The following is a 21,573-nucleotide window of genomic DNA, read 5'->3' as shown; positions in this document are numbered from 1 at the left end:
CTTCATAGAGTTTAAATTTGATTCTTAAAGCTCTTTGTGCTGCGCCCTTTGAGCCTCTAAAGAGGGCTACTCTTAAAGACCTTATCTTAAAGGTGATTTTTCTGGTGGCTATTTCTTCGGCCTGTAGGATTTCTGAGCTTCAGGCTTTATCTTGTAGAGAACCATTTTTAAGAATTATAGATTCTGGAGTTTCTTTGAGGATTGTTCCGTCCTTTCTTCCAAAGGTGGTTTCTTCTTTTCACTTGAATCAGTCGATTGATCTGCCATCTTTTCCTGATTCACAGCCTTCGGATCCTCAGTCTAGAGATTTGAAAAGCTAGATGTGCGGCGCTCTCTATTGCGTTATCTTGAGGTCACTAATAGTTTCCGTATGTCGGACCATCTTTTTGTGTTCTGGAGCGATCCCAAGAGAGGGCACAAAGCATCTAGGGCTACTGTAGCCCGATGGCTAAAAGAAGCTATTGGTTTGGCATACTTACTTCATGGTCGGTCGCTTCCATCTGGTCTTCATGCTCACTCTACTCGGTCTCAAGCAACTTCCTGGGCAGAGTGTCAGCAAGTATCTCCGCATGAGATTTGTAGGGCGGCGACTTGGAAGTCTTTACATACTTTTGCTAGACATTATCGCCTGGATGTTCAGCCTCCAGGATCTGGTGGTTTCGGTGATGCGGTGATCCGAGCGGGACTCTCAGGGTCCCACCCTAGGTAAAGGAGCTCTGGTACATCCCAGGAGTCTGGATTGATCCGGGTACGTACAGGGAAAGGAAAATTGGTTCTTACCTGCTAATTTTCATTCCTGTAGTACCACGGATCAGTCCAGAGTCCCGCCCTTTTCAGTTTGGAGATAAAGGAGAGTACGCTCGTTCTTGTTTACTTTGCAGATAAGTATTTTCACATATGTTGTTAGGTGCTCTGCTGCCGTTTGGTTCTTATGGAATGTTCTCCCAGTTTATAGCAGATAGCTACTTAGTTGGGTTTTTTAGTTCTTCTGCTTTTACATTTAAATACTGATGTACTGTAGGTGCACCTCATGGAAGGGGCAGTCTGTTGGAACTTTTTCTGCCTCCATCTGCTGGTGAGTGGACAGAACCCAGGAGTCTGGACTGATCCGTGGTACTACAGGAATGAAAATTAGCAGGTAAGAACCAATTTTCCTTTCAGTCTGTCAAGTGCTACAATGGAGCACAAATATTTTTGTCATTGGGTCATCGAAGGATTGAATTCATATTAGTTTATTATGATTTATAAAAATAATCTAAGCTTTCACCTATTTTGTTAGCTGCATCCTAGCAACTTTCAAGTTTTCTGGAGATGAGTCATGACCTTTTGTTAGGAATAGGTATGGGATGAGGATCTCTTTCCATGAGTCCAAACATAGTTCCAAAAAGTTTAGTCAAAGCCAGGGTCAGTACTTGAAGAGAAGTTAGTTGGTCCAACCAAGCAAGGGCCAGGCTAAGATAAACCAAGAAGTTATGCCAAACAAATTTGACTGAAGGCTGGGGAGTAGAATTCAGAGATGGGCAAGAACAGCAGCAGCAGGAAACCAGTGCTGATTTGGAAATTATGTAGTCCATGGAGAGGAACGTTTTTTCAAAGACTGTAAATGTGATTTACATGCTCAATTGACCTCCATCGATATGACATTTTTCCACAACATGCATACTTTTAGCCAGAGTTGTGGAAAGCAATCTTGGGGACAAATTTTGAACAGGAATAGAAGATAATGTGCATAGATGTCTTTTCAAGGTTACACAGGTGCAAATACTTTGTACTCGCAGTAACATCCACAGTGTACACGTGGACTTTCTCTTTGAAAATTGGTGTAGAGTCTGCAGGTAAAATGTGCCTGCAGACTTTGTCCCAAAGTGGAGAGTCTGAAAATTGCACCTTTAAATTTCTGGCGATCCAGTCAGATAGCCAGGTATATTCAAATGAGATTGTTTCCAGCATATTCACTATCTACCTACTTGTTCTGGAAACTCACTGGGGAAGCCACTGAGCTGAGAGGCTTCAGATCAAGAGCTGTGACCTTATGAGGTGAAATGAGTTCTCCAGAGATGTTTCATAACCATTTACAATTTCAGGCCTCTGGCATTGACAAAGCAGCAATTCCTACCCATTAGCTGCTCTTTATTATGAGGAATATCCATCAATTTTGCTTCAAAAGTATTTTTATTCCTGACAGGCCTGCTTTTTCCACTAATGCCAAAGAACTTATGGAAAACTTTTATGTTTGCTCTAATTATTGTGCTAACTTCAGTAGAGATGCAGTGGGTTTCCATGGGAACCAGCAGCATTACCTGTTGCCTCTAATAAGGTGTCCATTTTAATCTGTGCCTCTCATTAACTGGAGCTCATCTTCTTGTGAATTTCTCCCCAGCACAAATACATCTCAATTGCTGATATACAGATCAAGAATGAGGAGGAGTTAGAGAAATGCCCTGTGTCTCTGGTAAGATCAAGAGAATTAAATCAGAGAAAACTGTATGTCTTAATAGGTAAATAAAAACTGTTCTCACAGGACAAGCAGGATGGTAGTCCTCACATATGGGTGACGTCAGTGGACGGAGCCCTGTTACAGAAAACTTTTCTGTCAAAGTTTCTATAAAGCTTTGACTGACACTGGCACACTGAGCATGCAGCATGCTCAGCCTGCAATTATCCCTGTGAGCACAGGTGTCTCCCCTCAGTCTTCTTTTTTCCGCTCTGCAGTAAGTATATCCGTTAGGAGCTCTGTGAGAAATTCTCACAATTTTTCCTCATAGAAACACTTAAACTTTTACTTTACAAATGCTTTTTCCCTGCATGGGTCTCCCTTCGCGTACATTTAATTGACGCTCGGTGAGTACTATGCCCTGTTTTTCGATCGGTTCTTGTCACCTCACTACGGTTCCCTGTTCTACCAACCGAATTGTGGACTTCCCTCTCCCTATGTTTTCACAGTTCCACATAGCCTGTGAGTGTCCTCCTGTGACACTCTGCCTGGTTATTAGCGCTAGTGGGATAGGGACTTCCACGGTTACCGTTGCCACCAGGGCCTCTGTCGAATTTATACCTCAGTACCTTCGTGCAGTCGATGCCCCCATCGCTACCGTCGGTATCCCCATCCAGGTTGTCCTGCCTTTTTCGATGCCATCAACACCCCCTCCCCCCACGGTCCGTCGATGCCATCGATCCCCGCATCGATTCTTTCAGTGCCATCAATGTTTTCATCCATGGCACTGATTTTTCCATGAATGTCATCGATGCACGGGTGGATGCCATTGATGTACACCTTGGTGTCGTCAGTGCCATCGATGCCTGAGTCAATGCCATTGATGCCCAGGTCAGTTCCATTGATGTCATCGTTGATTCCATCAATGCCATCAATGCCCAGGTCAGTTTCATCGATGCCATCGTCGGTTCCATCGAAGCCCGGGTCGGTTCCATCGACGCCCGGGTCGGTGCCGTCGATGCCCGCGTTGGTGTCCTCGTCATTCCTATCGATGCGGCCATCAATTCAGTCGATGCCAGTATCAATTTCCCGATGCCATCAATGTCTATTCAATTTTTCAATGCCACATCGTTTCCATCGATACCTATGCCGATACCGTCGGTGCCTCCATCACTGTTATCGTTGCTCTGCCCGGGCCATCTGCGTTTTTTCATCTATATTTTTGACTATTCCCTCGAGGCCACTTCTATGCCACCATCGATACCGTCAATACTGACATAGCATCTACACGCAATGCCCTCGCCTAAACACAGTGCGTCATGCTTTGTGTTCTTAACTAAAGCCCCATATCAGCCTATGACACTACATAGTGCCAGGAGCAGTGCAGGCATGCTGACAGACCGTCATCATTCGCATCCAAGACAGCGAGAGCATCCACCTCGGCACTGTAGAAAGACTGGGCCAAGCACCGTGGCACTCAGTCATTGGCACGGTGACCGTCCGCCACCGACGCCATCCAAGACATCGGTGCTATCCTACTCTGTGCTGGAGAATGCCCGGGCTGAGCAACATCGCTACTGCCACCGCCACTGTTCTACACAGTGCTGGCAGTCCTCGGTGCTCCAGAATGACCGGACCGAGTTCAGAGGAATTCTGCACTGGCGTCATGATACATCGAGCCGTTGCAAAGAGGGCCGGGTTCATGAGTCATAATGGCTCTCCTGTACCCGAGGTGTTCCCCACCGACACTGGCGTGGGGTTCTGACCCTCCACAAATTACTATGGTAGCGCCAGACACGCTCAGCCTGTGTCTCCTCTGTACCTGCGCTACCATACCGTTAAATGTAACTTTTGTTTTGTTTCTTGATTATAAAAAAGTTGTTCCTTCTGTTATCTACCCTTGTTCGATGTAAACCGATCTGATATGGTATTTAACCATGAAGGTCGGTATAGAAAAATGCTAAATAAATAAAATAAATACCAGGTTACAGAGTTGAGTCAGACGTTTACGTCCTTCAGGCTATCCCTCGATGCCTCCTGAAATCCACGGAGCCATCGATCTTCACCGGCTCGTCCTTCTGCGATCCATGATGGATGGTAAGTATTCTAATCCCGCTTCAGCGACAATCCCATTGAGACCTGTTCTCTAAACGGGCCATATGATTCGAAAGGTTCTAAGAACTGTATTAGTGTCACACATTGCTATTGCCAGCTATGTCGGACACAATACCAAGAGAACCTCTCTACCAATCATTTGGGATTGCATCAGGACATCCTCCCGTTGTCAGTAACGGGACTCTGTACTGATTAATACTCTGGCTTCTGGTTCCTAATTAAGGACCGAAATCCCAGATGCATTCGCTGATCTGCTAAATACAAGATCCAGCAAACACTGCCTCAATTGCAAATCCACCTCGAGGCCTGGTGATAGGTCTCGACGTTTTCTTGTACAGCACACAGAAATGCGGGTAAAACGTTTACCGCTCATGCTCCCGTGGGAGATTACATGATATCCAGATTACATCAGCCCCGCCAGTTGGACACCTCCTGGTCTCTCAACTTGCCGGATATTAGAGCGGCCACCCCACTTGCTACCAAGGTTCAGGGTACAGTCCCCCGGATGCTACAAAGCACAGGGGGGAGGGGTGGGAGAGTTTTAATCTCACTATTCTTTCTTTCAACAGAAAGTAGTTACTCTCCGCCCATCCTGGACCTCAGAAATATCAACTTTCTTCAGAAGGGACAGGTAAAATGGTGTCTCTCGTCACCATACTTCCATACCGCAGTAAGTAGGTTGCCTCACTCCTCTAATCTTTCTATGTGCTTCATTGTGAGTCAACAATATTACAATCCCAAGCTCTGCTGGTTGCACCAGCTTCGGCAACTTGGGTATTTCATTAAATCACTAGCCGTGACTGCTGTTTTTCTACAGAGTAAAACCTCATTCACGCTTTTCCTTGCATGGACAGCTGCTTAACTACAGTCAATCCAAGCAAGGAACTCTATCTTCTTCACGACTCACTATAAATCTACTACCTGGGATTGCTGTTAACTATCATAAATCCCATTTCCCTGTACGTACCAGGATCAGTCCAGGACACCTGGGTTGTGACTCCGCACCAGTAGATGGAGACAGACTAAAACTTGTGGGCGGAGCCATATATAAGCCTCTGTGCCAGTCACAGCCCCTCAGTCTTACTCTGTCTCCAGTAGATGGTGCAGGTCCAGTCACAGCCCTTCCTGACCTGATTCTGGTGTTTGTCAGGTTTGGTTTTTTGAGTTAGTTTTTTGTTAGGTCTGATTGTTCTGGGCTAAATTGGGTTTCTTTTTAATTCTTTCCCGGTTGCCCTACCTCCCAGGGGAGTTGAGAGGTCCTGAGGGGACTACCCTCCCCCGGTTGAGGCCGCTGCCAGGGTTGAGGACCCGGCTGAGCTAGTGGCAGCGTCAGGGGTGACACCAGGGAGCCTGGTTCACTCACCCCTGCAGGAAATAGGGCTTTTCAGAACCAGGGACAGCACGTTTTTTTTTCTGTAAAAAAAAAAAAAAAGTTTTACTTTTATTTCTCGCGGCTCTCCGTTGCCTGGCGTTGCCGCTCCGTTTTGGTCGGTGGGGGGGCGTCGCCAGCAGGGGGGAGGTCGCCGAATTGCGCCGTTTTTAATTGTTTTTCTTTTCTGACTTTTTTCTCTGAGGTAATTTTTTTCTTCAGCGCGCCTCGTTTTCCCGCGGTCGCCGGCATGCCTCGGGGTTCACAGTGCAGGGCCTGCGGCTCGGCACGCGCGCGTTTGTCCCGGGACAGCCTTTGTTCGGCTTGTGTCCTGGGTGATGAGGGTCCCTCGGCAGCTCCTCGGGGGGCTAGGTCCCGGGTCGCGCGTTCGCCGCCGCGAGCTGGAGGCGCCTCTGTTTCTCCTCAGGAGCTATTCCCGCTTAGCGCGGGAGTGGCAGCCATTTTGGCCACAGGCCGGGAAATCTCGAGGGAAACAGTGGGGGCTTCGTCTTTGCCCCCAGCGCTTTCCCCGCAGCGTGACAAGGCGGGGGAAGTCCCCTCGGAAGGGATTCGTTCCCGGGGGGATACCGGTTCTGATTCAGAAAATTCTGGAGAATTTTCTGAGGATTTTGCACTATTGCTGCGCAAAGTTCTCAGGTATAAGCGCAGCAAGCGCGTACGGGGGGTTGTCTCGCGTACGGCTGTCCGCAAACCCCCACCACGAAAAGGGAAGGCCAGGAAGGGTGCGGAGATTGCCCAGGGCTCTTCCCGGGGGAAGCGGCTTCCCCGGGGGCTGCCGCAGGAATCCGATTCCGAAGTTTCTCTCGGAACGGATACTGAGGACTCTGAAGAGCCCCTGATGGGGGCCGGGACGGCAGCACCGGATGAAACGGCACAGCCCAGTGCAGGGAAAGGTGCACAGGCCTTAGACGGGGATGACCCCAAGGTGGTGCGGCTATTCCGCAGGGAGGAACTGTCACCTCTCATCCCAGCCATTCTTCAGGAGCTGGGGATTGAGGCTCCCCCGGTGGTTGTCCACCAGGAGGCAAATATGGATCCCGTTCTGCTCGGCCTCACAGGGCCTGCGGTCGCTTTTCCTTTTCATTTCTCATCCACTGATATTCTCTTCAAAGTTTTTTTTGGGATACTCCAGAGCTGGGTTTGAAAGTCAGTAAGGCCATGGATAAGCTCTACCCTTTACCGGAAGAGGCGCTGGAGCTCCTCAGACTCCCGAAGGTGGATTCGGCGGTGTCCGCCGTCACGAAGAGGTCTACCATCCCGGTCACGGGAGCAACAGCCCTCCGGGATATTCAAGACCGAAAGTTGGAGGTTCAACTCAAAAAGATTTTTGAGGTTTTGCCCTAGGAGTGCGAGCCGCCATTTGCACGAACTTTGCTATGCGTGCTAGTCTGCGCTGGGCCCAGGTACTACAGGCTAATGCGGGTCTCTCTTCGGAAGAGGCTTCCCAAGCAGACAGATTGGAAACGGCTATCGCATATGGGGCTGATGCGCTCCATGATCTTTTACGCACTTCGGCTAGGTCCATGGTAGCAGCGGTGTCGGCACGCCGTCTCCTTTGGCTACGCAACTGGGCAGCGGATGGTTCGTCCAAGGCTCACCTCGGGGCATTACCCTTCAAAGGGAAATTGCTGTTCGGAAAGGAGTTAGATGACTTGATGATTTCACTAGGTGAGAACAGAGCGTTTAAGCTGCCAGAAGATAGGGCCCGGGCGCGCTCTTCGTTTTCCAGCAGAGCTCGTTTCCGGGGACCCCGAAAGTCCAGGCCGCAAAGATCCACCGGGCCCTCTTATAGACCGTCCTCTTCTCGAAACACTCACTGGCAGCAGTCCTTTCGAGGCAAACGTTTTGGCAGGCAAGGAGGGGCCCCGTCGGGTACGGGGTCCAAGCCTTCGCAATGAAGTTCGACCGGCCCATCCCTCGTTGCGTCCTCAGCACGTTGTCCCAAACGTGGGGGCGTGTCTATCCTTGTTTTTCGAGGAATGGGCCAGCATTACGTCGGATCAGTGGGTCCTCAACGTGATAAGACACGGCTACGAGTTAGATTTTGCTCGCATCCCAGCGGACAAGTTCCTGGTCTCCCCCTGCAAAGATCCCAAGAAGAAGGCAGCGGTGCTAGACACCATTCCAAGACTAGAAAGCTTGGGGGCCATCTCTCCGGTTCCGACCGATCAGCACGGCAAGGGCCGTTATTCCATTTACTTCATAGTCCCCAAGAAAGACGGCACTTTCCGACCCATACTGGATCTGAAAGGAGTCAACAGATGCCTTCGGGTTCCTCACTTCAAGATGGAGACCATTCGTTCGGTGATCGCGTCAGTGAGGCCAGGCGAATTCCTGGCGTCACTAGATCTCACGGAAGCATACCTTCATGTGGGCATCCAACCAGCGTTCCAGCGGTTCCTGCGTTTTTGCATTCTGGGAAGACACTTCCAGTTCCGGGCTCTGCCGTTCGGCCTGGCGACAGCTCCTCGGACATTCACGAAAGTGATGGTGGTGGTGGCAGCGCAGTTGCGTCGCGAAGGCCTCCTGGTTCATCCTTACCTCGACGATTGGCTGATTCGGGCGAAGTCAGAGAAGTTGTGTCGGCAGGCGGTAGCCAGGGTGCTACAATTCTTGCAGTCCCTGGGCTGGGTGGTCAACTACAACAAGAGTCATCTGGAGCCCACTCAGTCCTTGGAGTATCTTGGAGCCGTTTTCAATACGAAACGGGGCAGAGTGATTCTCTCTCAGCAACGGATATGCAAACTGCAATCTCAAGTACGACGTCTTTTGTCTCAGCACCGTCCACGAGTCTGCGATTACCTGACGGTTCTCGGATCCATGGCTTCCACGCTGGCGTTAGTCCCTTGGGCGTTTGCTCACCTGCGACCGCTGCAGTATTCATTGCTTTCCCGCTGGAAACCGGTTTCAGAGGAATTTTACCTTCCTCTGCTTCTAGAGAGTCAGGCACGCTCCAGCCTGAGCTGGTGGCTGGATTCCAAACATCTCTCATGTGGAGTATCTCTTCTTCTACCTAACTGGACGGTGGTGACCACGGATGCCAGTCTTTCCGGTTGGGGTGCAGTTTGCCAAGGGAAATCGGTTCAGGGTCTGTGGTCAGAAGATCAGACCGGTGGTCCATCAACCGCCTGGAGTCCAGGGCGGTCCGTCTGGCCTTGCAAGCTTTTCTACCCCTCGTAAGAGGAAGGGCGATCCAGGTATTGTCGGACAATGCTACCACCGTGGCTTACATCAATCGCCAGGGCGGGACGAAAAGCCCTCAAGTAGCGGAGGAAGCGCGTTCCTTGATGGCCTGGGCAGAGCGTCATCTCAGCGATCTCGCTGCGTCTCACATAGCAGGAGTCGACAATGTCCAGGCGGACTTCCTCAGCCGACACCACCTGGATCCCGGAGAGTGGGAACTGGCGGACGAAGCGTTTCTTCTCATTTGCAGGACTTGGGGAATGCCCCACATGGACCTCATGGCCACGTGGAACAACTCAAAGGCTCCGAGATTTTACAGTCGATGCCGAGAAAGGGGAGCAGAAGGGGTCGACGTGTTGGCTCTTCCCTGGCCAGCGGAGGTGCTACTGTATGTGTTCCCACCGTGGCCCATGATCGGCAAAATCCTACGGCGCATAGAGTTGCATCCGTTCAACGTGATCCTCGTGGCGCCAGAGTGGCCGCGCCGTCCGTGGTTTGCGGACCTGATCCAGTTGTCAGTGACGGCGCCCCTTCGTCTACAGGGGTTTCCGGGGCTCCTTCGACAGGGCCCCGTCTGTTTAGAGGATGCGGATCACTTCTGTCTCGCGGCATGGCTTTTGAGAGGAATCGATTAAAGCGCAAGGGTTACTCTGATGCGGTAGTTGCCACGTTGCTGAGATCCAGGAAGCAGTCTACGTCTCTGGCTTATGTTAGAGTCTGGGTAGTTTTTGAAGATTGGTGCGTAGAGCGGGGTCTGGATCCCACTTCCGCTACTATTCCTGATATTTTGGCTTTTCTCCAGGCTGGGCTGGCCAAAGGTTTAGCGTGCAGTTCCCTTCGGGTCCAAGTCGCGGCGCTTGGTTGTTTGCGTGGTAAAATCCGGGGAGTCTCCCTGGCTCTCCACCCGGATATCTCACGTTTTCTTAGGGGAGCGAAGCACCTCTGTCCTCCTTTACGGCTTCCTTGTCCATCTTGGAACCTCAACTGGGTGCTCTCGGCCTTATGCTCAGCTCCTTTTGAGCCTCTGAAGTGTTCTACGATCAAAGATCTCACGTTGAAGACTGTATTCCTGGTAGCCATTGCGTCGGCTCGTCGGGTTTCCGAGTTGCAGGCTCTGTCCTGCAGAGAGCCCTTCTTGCGCATTTCCGATTCAGGGGTTTCCTTGCGGACTGTTCCCTCTTTCTTGCCTAAGGTCGTATCGCCTTTTCATTTGAATCAATCGGTTGAACTTCCCGCTTTCGCGGTTGGGGAATCTTCTGACCCGAGGTTGAGGGATTTGAGAAAACTAGATGTGCGGAGGTCTCTTCTTCGCTATCTAGAGGTCACAAATTCTTTTCGATTGACGGATCATCTGTTTGTGTTGACGTCAGGTCCGAAGAAAGGTTCTGCGGCGTCCCGCACGACGATCGCCCGTTGGCTCAAGGAGGCCATTGGTTCCGCGTAGATTCTGCGCGGTAAATCACCGCCGGTGGGTCTTCGAGCTCATTCGACGAGATCTCATGCTGCGTCTTGGGCGGAATCTTCTCAGGTGTCGCCTCAAGAGATTTGCAGGGCGGCTACCTGGAAATCGTTGCATACCTTCATTAAACATTACCGACTGGATGTTCAGGCTACTGATGCTGGGGGATTTGGAGAGAGGGTACTCCGAGCGGGACTCTCTGCTTCCCACCCTCGGTAACTTAGCTCTGGTACATCCCAGGTGTCCTGGACTGATCCTGGTACGTACAGGGAAAGGAAAATTAGTTTCTTACCTGATAATTTTCGTTCCTGTAGTACCAAGGATCAGTCCAGGATCCCGCCCGCAGTGTTACGCTATAGTAACGGAGAGTCCGCTCATTGTTGTTTTTTTAATACGCTGACCCCTTGTTTTGTTCGCTCTCCCGGTTGGGGAGTCTGTTTTCCTGTAGGGAGGTTGGAGTTATATTGTAAGTTTCTATGGTTAGCTATGTTGGCTTTTGGATTTTTTTCTACTTTGACATTACGTATGACTGAGGGGCTGTGACTGGCACAGGGGCTTATATATGGCTCCGCCCACAAGTTTTAGTCTGTCTCCATCTACTGGTGCGGAGTCACAACCCAGGTGTCCTGGACTGATCCTTGGTACTACAGGAAAGAAAATTATCAGGTAAGAAACTAATTTTCCTATAGAATACTTCTGGATACCACAGTCACAACGAACCTCCTGTCCAACAACTGCGCAGACATTCTGACAAATTCCTATATGTCTCTGCACGCATACAACATAACCTCAGCCCCTCAATTCTTTCATTGCTGGGCCACGTGATTTTTTCACCATGCACTTTACTCATATATTTGCTATGAGTAAGATTCAGTGAAATTTCAATTATCAGTGGATCTAAGCTGTTCAACCGTTTTCGTCCCTGATCCATATTGCAGATCTAGAACCAAAACCTAGTCTGGTCCTGCTCATACTCGCATTTACTCAGGGTTGCAGAGTTCGAATTAACATCTTCTCAACCCAATATGCATCTATTCCACTCCATGCAGAGTTTCACATCAACTTCCTGGAGCTTCGAGCCATGAGTTATGCCTTTATGCCTTACAATATTGCCTCTGCAACAAACCTTTGTGCATACAGACAGACAGCATAATGACAATGTGGTATTTCCAACACACAAGCACACACAATCTCTTAGCTGCTCTGCTAGGAAGCTGCGCAGCTCTACCCTTGGCCCTTGCTCACTCCATACATCCCCGGGCCACTTATCTAACAGACTTACTGAATGCACTAGCAGACCTTCTCCATATAGGTTTCCATCCTCTCGGATGGTCTCGGACTACATGTATAGCGAGAAAAATCTTCTAGCGCTGAGGTCAACCAACCTTGCCCTCTGCATCTGAATCGAACCAAACGGTGGACAGATTCTACTCCCTACACATGTCTTTAATGCATTCCCATGGACGCCTTTACTGCAACAAAGGCCTCTTGTATGTGTCTCTTTCGATGCCTCTCATAGCCAGCACTCTTATTATGCTGCACCGGGACGGGGTTCACTATTTCTCAGACCCATGTCCTGGCCGAGACCAGTATGCTTTCCCATACTTCTCAATCTATCACCCCAGTAACCAATTCGCCTTCTCACAAGTCAGTCTCATATCATGGACTCACTGATGTTCTCAGGTACTGGTAGCGTCACAAAAACCTTCCATGCATAAATCTTACCATTCAAAATGGCATGATTTACCACATGGCGCATACAAAAGGGTATTACCCCCCCTTTTTTTTTTCTACACCACTCTTTTCTCTTACTCCCTCGGATTCTGCTCCCCAGACATCCTCCACCTGGGTACACCTCGGTTCCAATTGGCGTACCACTTGGGAGTGGAGATACTCGATTAACGATTCAACCCCTTCTGAGTCAGCTTACCATGGGTTATCCACTGATTAAGCCACCTCTATTTTTACTGGTTACGGAATGGGGCCTATATTTAGTACTTACAAGACTCATACATTCCCCGTTCGAGCATTTCCATTCCTCTCACTTAACAGTCTGGCATGGGAAATTCTTTCCCTCGTTGTCATCACTTCTTCCAACAGGGTCAGTGAGTTCCACACCTTCTTACATACCCACCCAACCCTGCGTTCCTCCGTGACCGAGTGGTCAGAATATACTCTGCCCACTTTTCCCCAACACCTCTCTCTCACCAGGGCGAGAGGGTTTTCCACTCCTTGGACTGTAAAAGTGCACTTGCATTCTATCTAGACCGCACTACACTCCATAGGAATTACACCTAACTCTTTCCTTCTGTGGCAAAAGCCAAGCTGCGAGTTCCAGTGGGCAAACAGACGTTTTCCTCCTAATTGAAGGTCTGTATCTCTTTTTCCTACCAACAAGCAGGCATTTCACTACAATACTGTGTGTAACCACACTCTGTTAGGGCCATACCAGCCTCAATAGCTCACCTTCGGCCGGTGCCGCTTGTACATATTTGTAAGGCTGCGACCTGGAGCTCTCTCCATACCTTTGCACCCCATTATTGCTTAGGTAAGACTGACCGGCATGCTTCCATGTTTGGCCAGTCCATCTACTCATCTTCTTTTCGGTTTAACTACCCAACATCCTTCCACCAACCCGTTAAGGGTTTCAGGATGCCCTCCTTACCAAATTCCACCCCCTTCGTTGCGCCTTTTGCACGTCTTTGGGTGCATTTGGTGCACTCTCGGGCATCTTAAGCTCGGTACTCACCCATATGTGAGGACTACCATCCTGCTTGTCCTGTTAGAAAGCAAATGTTGCTTACTTGAAACGGGTGTTCTCACAGGACAGCAGGGTGTTAGTCCTCACTAAACCCACCCGCCACCCCCTGGAGTTGGGTCTACATACATTTTATTATTTTAGTTTCGCTTGCGCTTTTTGCTATAAGACGAGACTGAGGGGAGACACCTGTGGTCACAGGGATAATTGCAGGCTGAGCATGCTCAGTGCACTCAGTGTGCCAGTGTCAGTCAAAGCTTTATAGAAACTTTAACAGAAAAGTTTTCCGTAACAGGGCTCCGTCCACTGCCGTCACCCATATGTGAGGACTAACATCCTGCTGTCTTGTGAGAACACCTGTTACAGGTAAGCAACATTTGCTTTCCTACCTTGCACTGTGTAATATTTAAAAAATGCACATGGCAAATAGTACTACTTGATTATTTCATCAAGTCAGACCAGTCCAGATGATTAGATTATGTTCACCGACAGCAAATAGAGACCAAGATTTATAGGTTTATTTTATTTTATTTGATTTATATTCCAACTTTCTGTGACTTCCAAGCAGATTACATTCAGGTATCCCAGAGTGCTCACAATCTTAAGTTCCCTGAACGTACCCGGACCAGTCCAGACACTTGGGTTCATCTCCCCCTATCAGCAGATGGAGACAGAGAAAAATACCTCGCTGACACCGTATCTAAGCAACCTTGCCACCTGCAATTCTTCAGTATTTCTCTGTCTCCAGCAGATGGCAGAGGCTGTTAATCCTGCAGTTGACTAATTTTTTTTAGCTAATTTTTTCTTTTGCGCTTTCCTCATGGGAGTTTCTTTTATTATTTTTAGAATTTTTAGGGTTATTCCCTGTCCGGTTGAGGCAGCCGAGCCGGGGGTTGGCGCCCGTGAGGTGTAAATCTGGTTGTCCAGATCTCTCCCTTAATGAGGCTGCTGAGGCGGCTGCAGGCTCTTTACAATACTTTTTTTACATGAAAGTTTTGGCTATTTTTGCCTATTTTTCAGGGCAGGTTGTTCATTTTTAACTAAAGCTAATTTTAAAAAACCCCAAAAAACTGTGTTTGCACCGGAGCACTGCTCTACAGGTGAGCGACGTCCTCCCCTTAGATAGGAGCTTTTTCGGGTGCTCTGGCTGTTTGGGGGACATTTTCTTCTGTTATGGTGAGTACCTTCAGAGAAAGGATTTTCATTTTATCTCTATCTTATGCCTCGCGGCAGGGCATGCCGTTCATGGGTGCTGATTCTTCCCGGCTTAATAGGTCGGGGTTATGTGCTAACTGTGCTGACGGTGGGGAGGGTTCGTTGTTGGCTCCTTCTCCCGCTAAACAGAGTCGAGTATTGTTGTTTTTTGGACCGGCTGCAATTTCTTTTTTATCTCACCCGGCCGGCGCGGGAACGGCAGCCATTTTTTATTTTGCCATGGCAGTTCTGCGTCGCTGGGGGAGGGGGGGGAGGGTCCTCCATCTCTGTCTCTGGCCCGTTCCGGATTGGGGAATGGGCAGGGAGGGCTGGAAGGGGAGGAAAGCTCTGGTTTGCCTGTTTTCCATGCAAAAAAAAGGAAATCTTAAAAAGGAATATTGTTATTCAATTGCCAGTCCACAATAGAAAATGACTAGCGTCTTTTTCACTTGATTTTTTTAGTGTATTCATTTTTTATTATTTTTTAAGAGTTTTTAATGTTATTTTTTACTGCATCAGCAAGCCTGACAACATTCCTCAATGCCTTTAAGAGGCCGTCCAGACTACTCAATCTGAGGGAGTTTTCTATACACTCCCTCACATCTGCTTTAAGAGCCTATCCATTTGGTGGACCTGATGTGAAAGAATGGCTGCCTCCCAGTGCCATGCATGACAAGCCCGCAGGTTGAGTGACCTGCCTGAGGAAGAGTGCTTCCTCCTTCAGTTGTCATCGCACCCACACTTGGCTGGTAGGGAGGGGCTGCTATCTGGGAGCCATCCTGGAGGAGAGGAAAATGGAAATTCTCATGTTGCTAAACAGAGAGATGTGGAGAGATTGAATGCTAGGAAAATGGTCAGGGGGATGATGGATAGAGACCACGGTTAGAAGCCTAGGAGAGGAGAACTAATGGGTGGGTGGTGGGAGCAGAGTAGAGGAGAGCAGGGGAATGGTGGGAAGATGGTGGAGAGGATAGGGGGCTCATGCATTGTGGGAAAAGGTAGGGGAGAGTGGTTGGTAGAAGGTGGGGGGGCAGAGGTAGGGGATTAGGGGAATGCATGGCAGGAGATGTGGGAGGCATTGAGGGAAGTGCTGGGAAGAGGGTGGGGGATTTTCTGGAGTGAGAGGAGGAGGCAGCTTTGGCCTTAGTCCAGGCCTAGAATCAGCAGCATCTGGAGGAGATAGGGATAGGGGCAGGGGCAGCAGTGTAGGTGGTGTTTTTATTTTTCCAGTTTTGCACTAGATTCTGATTTCTTGGGGTTTTCAGTTCAGTTTTTGTTTTGTACATTATCCCAGGACAAGCAGGATGATAATCCTCGCATATGGGTGACATCATCAGATGGCGCCCTGGTACAGAAAACTTCTGTCAAGAGTTTCTAGAAACTTTTGGCTGGCACTGTGGGCCTACTGAGCATGCCCAGCATGCCATGATATTCTCAGCCACAGGGGTCTCTCTTCAGTCTCTTTTTTTCTGCCTTGCTGTAGCAAAGCAGTTAGGAGCTCTGGAAAGAGATTTTCTCACATCTTCTCATTGAAGAAAACTTTTTTCACATTCTCAGTCACAATTTTCTCATAATTAGGTCTCCCTTCGACATAGTCTCGTGAGTACATTTTCAGATAGTTTTCTGATCGATTCCGATCACTTTACTATCGATTCCCGCCGGTCATCGACTGTTATTAGGCCATAACTTTATCATGGCATCAGGTTTTAAAAAATGTCTGGATTGCAACCAGACTATTTCCATAACAGACCCACATTATGCATGTGTTCTCTGCCTGGGATCAGGCCACGACGTCCGGGCTTGCTCAACTTGTGCCCAGATGACACCGAAGGGCAGGCGTGCCTGTTTGGATAAGATGGAAGAATTATTTTTAAAGATTCCATCGTCATCATCGACATCGTCCCCAAGAGTAACACCTCGATGTTTGGTAACCAAACATCGAAGTGAAACATGGGTCGTTGACCGTCCGTCTCCGGCACCGTCGATATCATCCATAGCATCATCTTCAACATTGAAAAGTCATTGGGAGAAAAAGAGGCATCGCCATCGATCCATCGACCCAGCGGATGGTAAACCATCGACATCAGGATCGAAATCCATCGAGCCGATGCCCAAGAAAGTCCGTGTAATAGAGCCAACTCCACCGACCGTACATGAAGAACCGCGGCACTCTCCACCGGGCTCGGTGTCAGAGGAAGTGCCACCACGAATAATCGTGAAAGTGCCAATAGCGCCAGCGATGCCTTCCCCAGTGGCAGTGGATACTGCCCCGATTTCAAGGGAAGAAGTGACTACTTTAGTCCAATAGGCCATCGTTGAGGCTCTGAAGAACCTACAGCCTCCGGCAATGCCATCGGTGCCGACACCGACATCCGCAATGGAGCAGTCAATTTTTCAGCCTTTGCTGAATAGACTCGATGCCTTGATAGACGCCTTTCCTCCGACACCGACGGCACTGACTCCATCGACACAGCCATCGATGCCATCGAGGCCGATACCTCCACCGATGACTCCAGCCATTCCGGCTCCCAAATCATTGGAGGATGATGGCGAAGACTCCGATTCTGCCCCAGGACCATAGGGGCTCCATCGACATCGAGTCCCAAAGACACCTTCGATGCCTTTCAAGGACACATCGATGCCAATCCATCCAGGTCCATCGAGGGATAAAAGGCATTGATTGCCATCGAGGCCCATCGATTCCCCATCGATGCCCTCACTTCCAACGATGCCACAGCACATCCCAACAAATGCTGTGTTTAAATCGAAGCATCATGTCCAGCCAGAAGACATTGACTCCCCTTATCATCCTCAGTATACACCTTGGAAGGATGTTGACATGGTCACTGAGTCAGAGGAACTGTAATCAGAGCCCTCTCCACCAGAGGAGAGAAAGAAATCCCCTCCAGAAGATTTACAAATGTTATCAAAGGAAATGGCAGATACAATTCCATTTGAATTAATCACAGAGGAGGATACTAGACATAAGGCTCTAGAAGTACTGCAGTTTGTGGATGCGCCGAAGGAAATCATGGCAATCCCAATCCATCAAGTTCTCTTGGAATTGCAGCAATGAATGTGGGAACATCCCTGCTCAGTCCCTGCAGTGAATCAAAGAACAGATGCCACTTATCTAGTGCAACATGCTCCAGGATACCAAAAGCCCCAACTATCTCACCCTTCAGTAGTGGTAGAATATGCTCAGAAGAAGGCTCGGAAACAAAAACCTCATTCCTCTGTCCCACCAGGAAAGGAGCAACGATTCTTGGACACATTAGGGAAGAAAGTATATCAAGGGTCCATGCTGGTATCACGCATTGCAGCATACCAGCTGTACATGACACAATACCAACGGAACTTATGGAAACAAGTGCAAGGTATTGTGGACAACCTCCCACAACAGCATCAACTATCTTTAGCTACATTGGTTGACAAGGGATTAGAATCTGGCAAACATGAGGTGAGAGCAACCTATGATGTCTTCGAAACATCAACTCGTCTGTCTGCCCCCGCAATAAATGCGAGAAGATGAGCCTGGCTTAAGGCTTCTGATCTTAGGCAGGACGTGCAAGAATGGCTTGCAGACCTCCCTTGTGTTGGAGACAATCTTTTCGGAGAAAAGATCCAAGCTACGGTATCTCAGCTGAAAGACCATCATGAGACTCTCTGTTAGCTATCAAAATTGCCAACAGATCAAACATCTTCCATAAGACGTCCACCACGCAGAGATTCCAGGCGACCCTTCTACAGACCTAGAAGGTATTACCCTCCTGCCTCTTCCGCATGTCAATACTGTCCCTCACAGAGAGGACGCCCACGTCAACCAAAGCAGCAAAAGACCCAGCCACCACCCCAAACTGGACCAGCGGCGGGTTTTTGAACCATGCCAAGAGAACAGCAGCCTCTTTCTCAACCCTATACCCTCCCTACCAGTAGGAGGTCGACTTCATTACTTCCAACACCAATGGAGTCTCATCACAAAAGATCAATGGGTATTAGCCATACTACACCGGGGATATTGCCTAAAATTCAATACGATACCCCCGCATTCTCCTCCCATACCAATTTGGTCAAGCATTCTCATCACATCTCAACTTCAAATAGAACTCTCTACTTTGCTGACTGCCAGGGCCATCGAACCAGTTCCCCGGTCTCAACAAGGAAAGGGGTTCTACTCCCGCTATTTTCTCATTCCAAAGAAAACAGGCGGCTCGCCCTATCTTAGACCTCCGAAATCTCAACAAATTTCTACACAAAGAAAAATTTCGGATGGTGTCTCTGGGAACCATCCTTCCATTACTTCAAAAGGGAGATTGGCTCTGTTCTCTGGACCTTTTAAGACGCTTATGCACACATTCCAATTTCCACACAACATCGCAAATATCTACGATTCGTAGTGGGAAACAATCATTACCAGTTCCGAGTCCTGCCATTTGGACTGGCCTCTGCTCCTCGAGTATTTATGAAATGCCTAGCAGTAGTAGCTGCCCATTTAAGAAAAAACAGCATTCATATTTTTCCATACCTAGACGATTGGCTAATCAAAAGCACATCCAGGCAGGGAAGATCTGTCTGCCCTGAAAACCACAATAACACTATTGCACCTTCTGGGTTTTCTCATCAATTATCCAAAATTCCACGTCGAGCCGTCTCAACTCCTCACATTCATCGGAGCAGACCTCGACACCACAGTGGTGAAACCTTCTCTTCCAAGCGACCGTGCAGACAATTTGGCACGACTGGCAAACATTGTCATTCATCAACAGTTCGCATCTGCCCATCAAATTCTAGTACTACTAGGACACATGGCCTCGATGGTACATGTCACTCCTATGTCGAAGTTAGCCATGAGAAAAACTCAATGGACTTTGAAATCTCAATGCTACAAGCTTTTCAACCACTGTCGTACAAAATTCAAATCACCGACCAGTTACGTCTATCACTCCACTGGTGGACAAATCAAACAGCGTTGAAAGCTGGTCTCTCATTCCAACAGGCAAATCCGCAAGTCATCCTGACTACAGATGCCTCCAACCTAGGATGGGGAGCTCACATCAACAACCTTCAAAGACAAGGGATGTGGACTACACTCGAAAAACAGTATCAGATAAATTTCTTGGAACTTCGAGCGATGAGATATGCCCTTTATGCCTTCAAAGACTGCCTCTCAAACAAGACTGTGCTGATACAAACGGACAACACAGTAGCAATGTGGTACATAAACAAACAAGGAGGTATGGGCTCTTATCTGCTATGCCAGGAAGCAGTACAGATTTGGGATTGGGCTCTAGAGCATTCCATACATCTATGAGCCACTTATCTGGCGGACATCAAAAACATCCTAGCGGATGATCTCAGTCGACATTTCAATCCCCACGAATGGTCGTTGGACCCACGTATAGCGAGCAAAATCTTTCAACGCTGGGGTCGCCCAACCATAGACCTCTTTCCGTCCAACCTGAACCATAAAGTGGAAAGGTTCTGCTCCCTCCACGGACGTCGGCAAACAGTCCCCAGGGATGCATTTGCTTGCCCCTGGAACACAGGTCTTCTATATGCGTATCCTCCAATTCCGCTCATAGCGAAAACTCTCATGAAGCTACAACAGGACAGAGGGACAATGATCCTCATAGCCCCGTACTGGCCTCGACAAGTATGGTTTCCCATACTCCTCAACCTCTCAATCTCACAACCAATCCGCCTGGGCACAGAGCCCACTCTCATCACTCAGAATCAGGGCAAGTTGCGTCATCCCAACCTGACAACTCTTGCCCTAACAGCTTGGATGTTGAAAGCTTAATCTTTCGGCACAAGTCTCTCAAGTTCTAGTAGCTTCACGAAAGCCTTCCACACGTAAAGCCTACCACTTTAAGTGGATTAGATTTACAAAATGGTGCACACAAAAGGGTACAGACCCTTTCTCCTGCCCCACTTTTTCTTTACTAGATTACCTATACCACCTATCGGATTCTGGTCTCCAGACATTCTCTGTAAGAGTTCACCTAAGCGCCATAGCGGCATACCACAAGGGAATAGGGAATGTACCAATAACAGCACAACACCTAGTGAGTAGGTTCATGAGGGACTTACTCCACCTTAAGCCTCCCATTCGACCACCGGTCACTGAATGGGACCTTAATTTAGTGCTAACAAGGCTCATGCGCTCACCATCTGAGCCTCTACACTCTTATGAAGAAAAATTCCTTACATGGAAGGTACTTTTCTTAGTAGCCATTACATCGGCTAGAAGGGTCAGTGAGTTGCAAGCCCTCATTACATACTCACCCTACACAAGTTTCCTCCATGACAGAGTAGTCCTTCGCACTCACCCAAAATTTTTACCAAAAGTGGTAACAGATTTTCATATCAATCAGTCAATTGTTCTGCCTACTTTCTTTCCAAGACCCCACTCTCACCAGGGAGAGAGAGTCTTACACACCTTGGACTGTTAAGGTGCACTAGCTTTTTACCTAAACCGCATGGCGGTCCATAGGAAATCCACCCAACTCTTTGTTTCTTTTAACAAAAATAAACCAGGAGTTGCGGTAGGAAAACAGACTCTCTCCAACTGGCTAGTAGACTGTATTGAATTCTGTTATGAAAAAGCAAACATTTCTCTCCAGGGGCGAGTGTAAGCACATTCAGTAAGGGCTATGTTCATATCAGTAGCACACTATTGTTCAGTGCCCATTCTTGACATATGTAAAGCAGCAACATGGAGTTCTCTTCACACCTTTGCAGCTCATTATTGTTTGGACAAAGAAGGATGACAAGATTCAGCCTTTGGACAATCTGTCTTAAAGAACTTATTTCCAATATAACTCCAACTCCTTATACATCCATCCTGCTGTGATTTCAGGCTGCCTCATTCTTTCCAGCAGTACACCAGTTGTTGTGCTTGTTGCACAAGTTGTATGCTGTTGTTATAATATAAGAATGACTCAGCCTGTAGCTTGCTTATCACCCATATGTGAGGACTATCATCCTGCTTGTCCTGGGATAAAGCAAAATTGCTTACCTTGTAATAGGTTTTATCCCAG

At 48.5% G+C, this 21,573-nt stretch overlaps 1 protein-coding gene across 6 annotated transcripts in view; it reads left to right on the top strand.

The window, feature by feature from the left end:
- Positions 1–21,573, top strand: part of STRIP2 (striatin interacting protein 2) — a 216,229-nt gene that overhangs the window by 117,938 nt on the left and 76,718 nt on the right. For all 6 annotated transcript variants that reach the window (XM_029615800.1, XM_029615797.1, XM_029615799.1 and 3 more), the window contains one exon: positions 2,381–2,452. In XM_029615800.1, coding sequence (XP_029471660.1) covers positions 2,381–2,452 — 72 coding nt within the window. The remainder of the gene's footprint in view (positions 1–2,380; positions 2,453–21,573) is intronic.

This window comes from Rhinatrema bivittatum, chromosome 9 (assembly GCF_901001135.1).
Source record: "Rhinatrema bivittatum chromosome 9, aRhiBiv1.1, whole genome shotgun sequence".
Classification (NCBI taxonomy): Eukaryota; Metazoa; Chordata; class Amphibia; order Gymnophiona; family Rhinatrematidae; genus Rhinatrema; species Rhinatrema bivittatum.
This window is presented reverse-complemented; position numbering and strand designations above follow the sequence as displayed.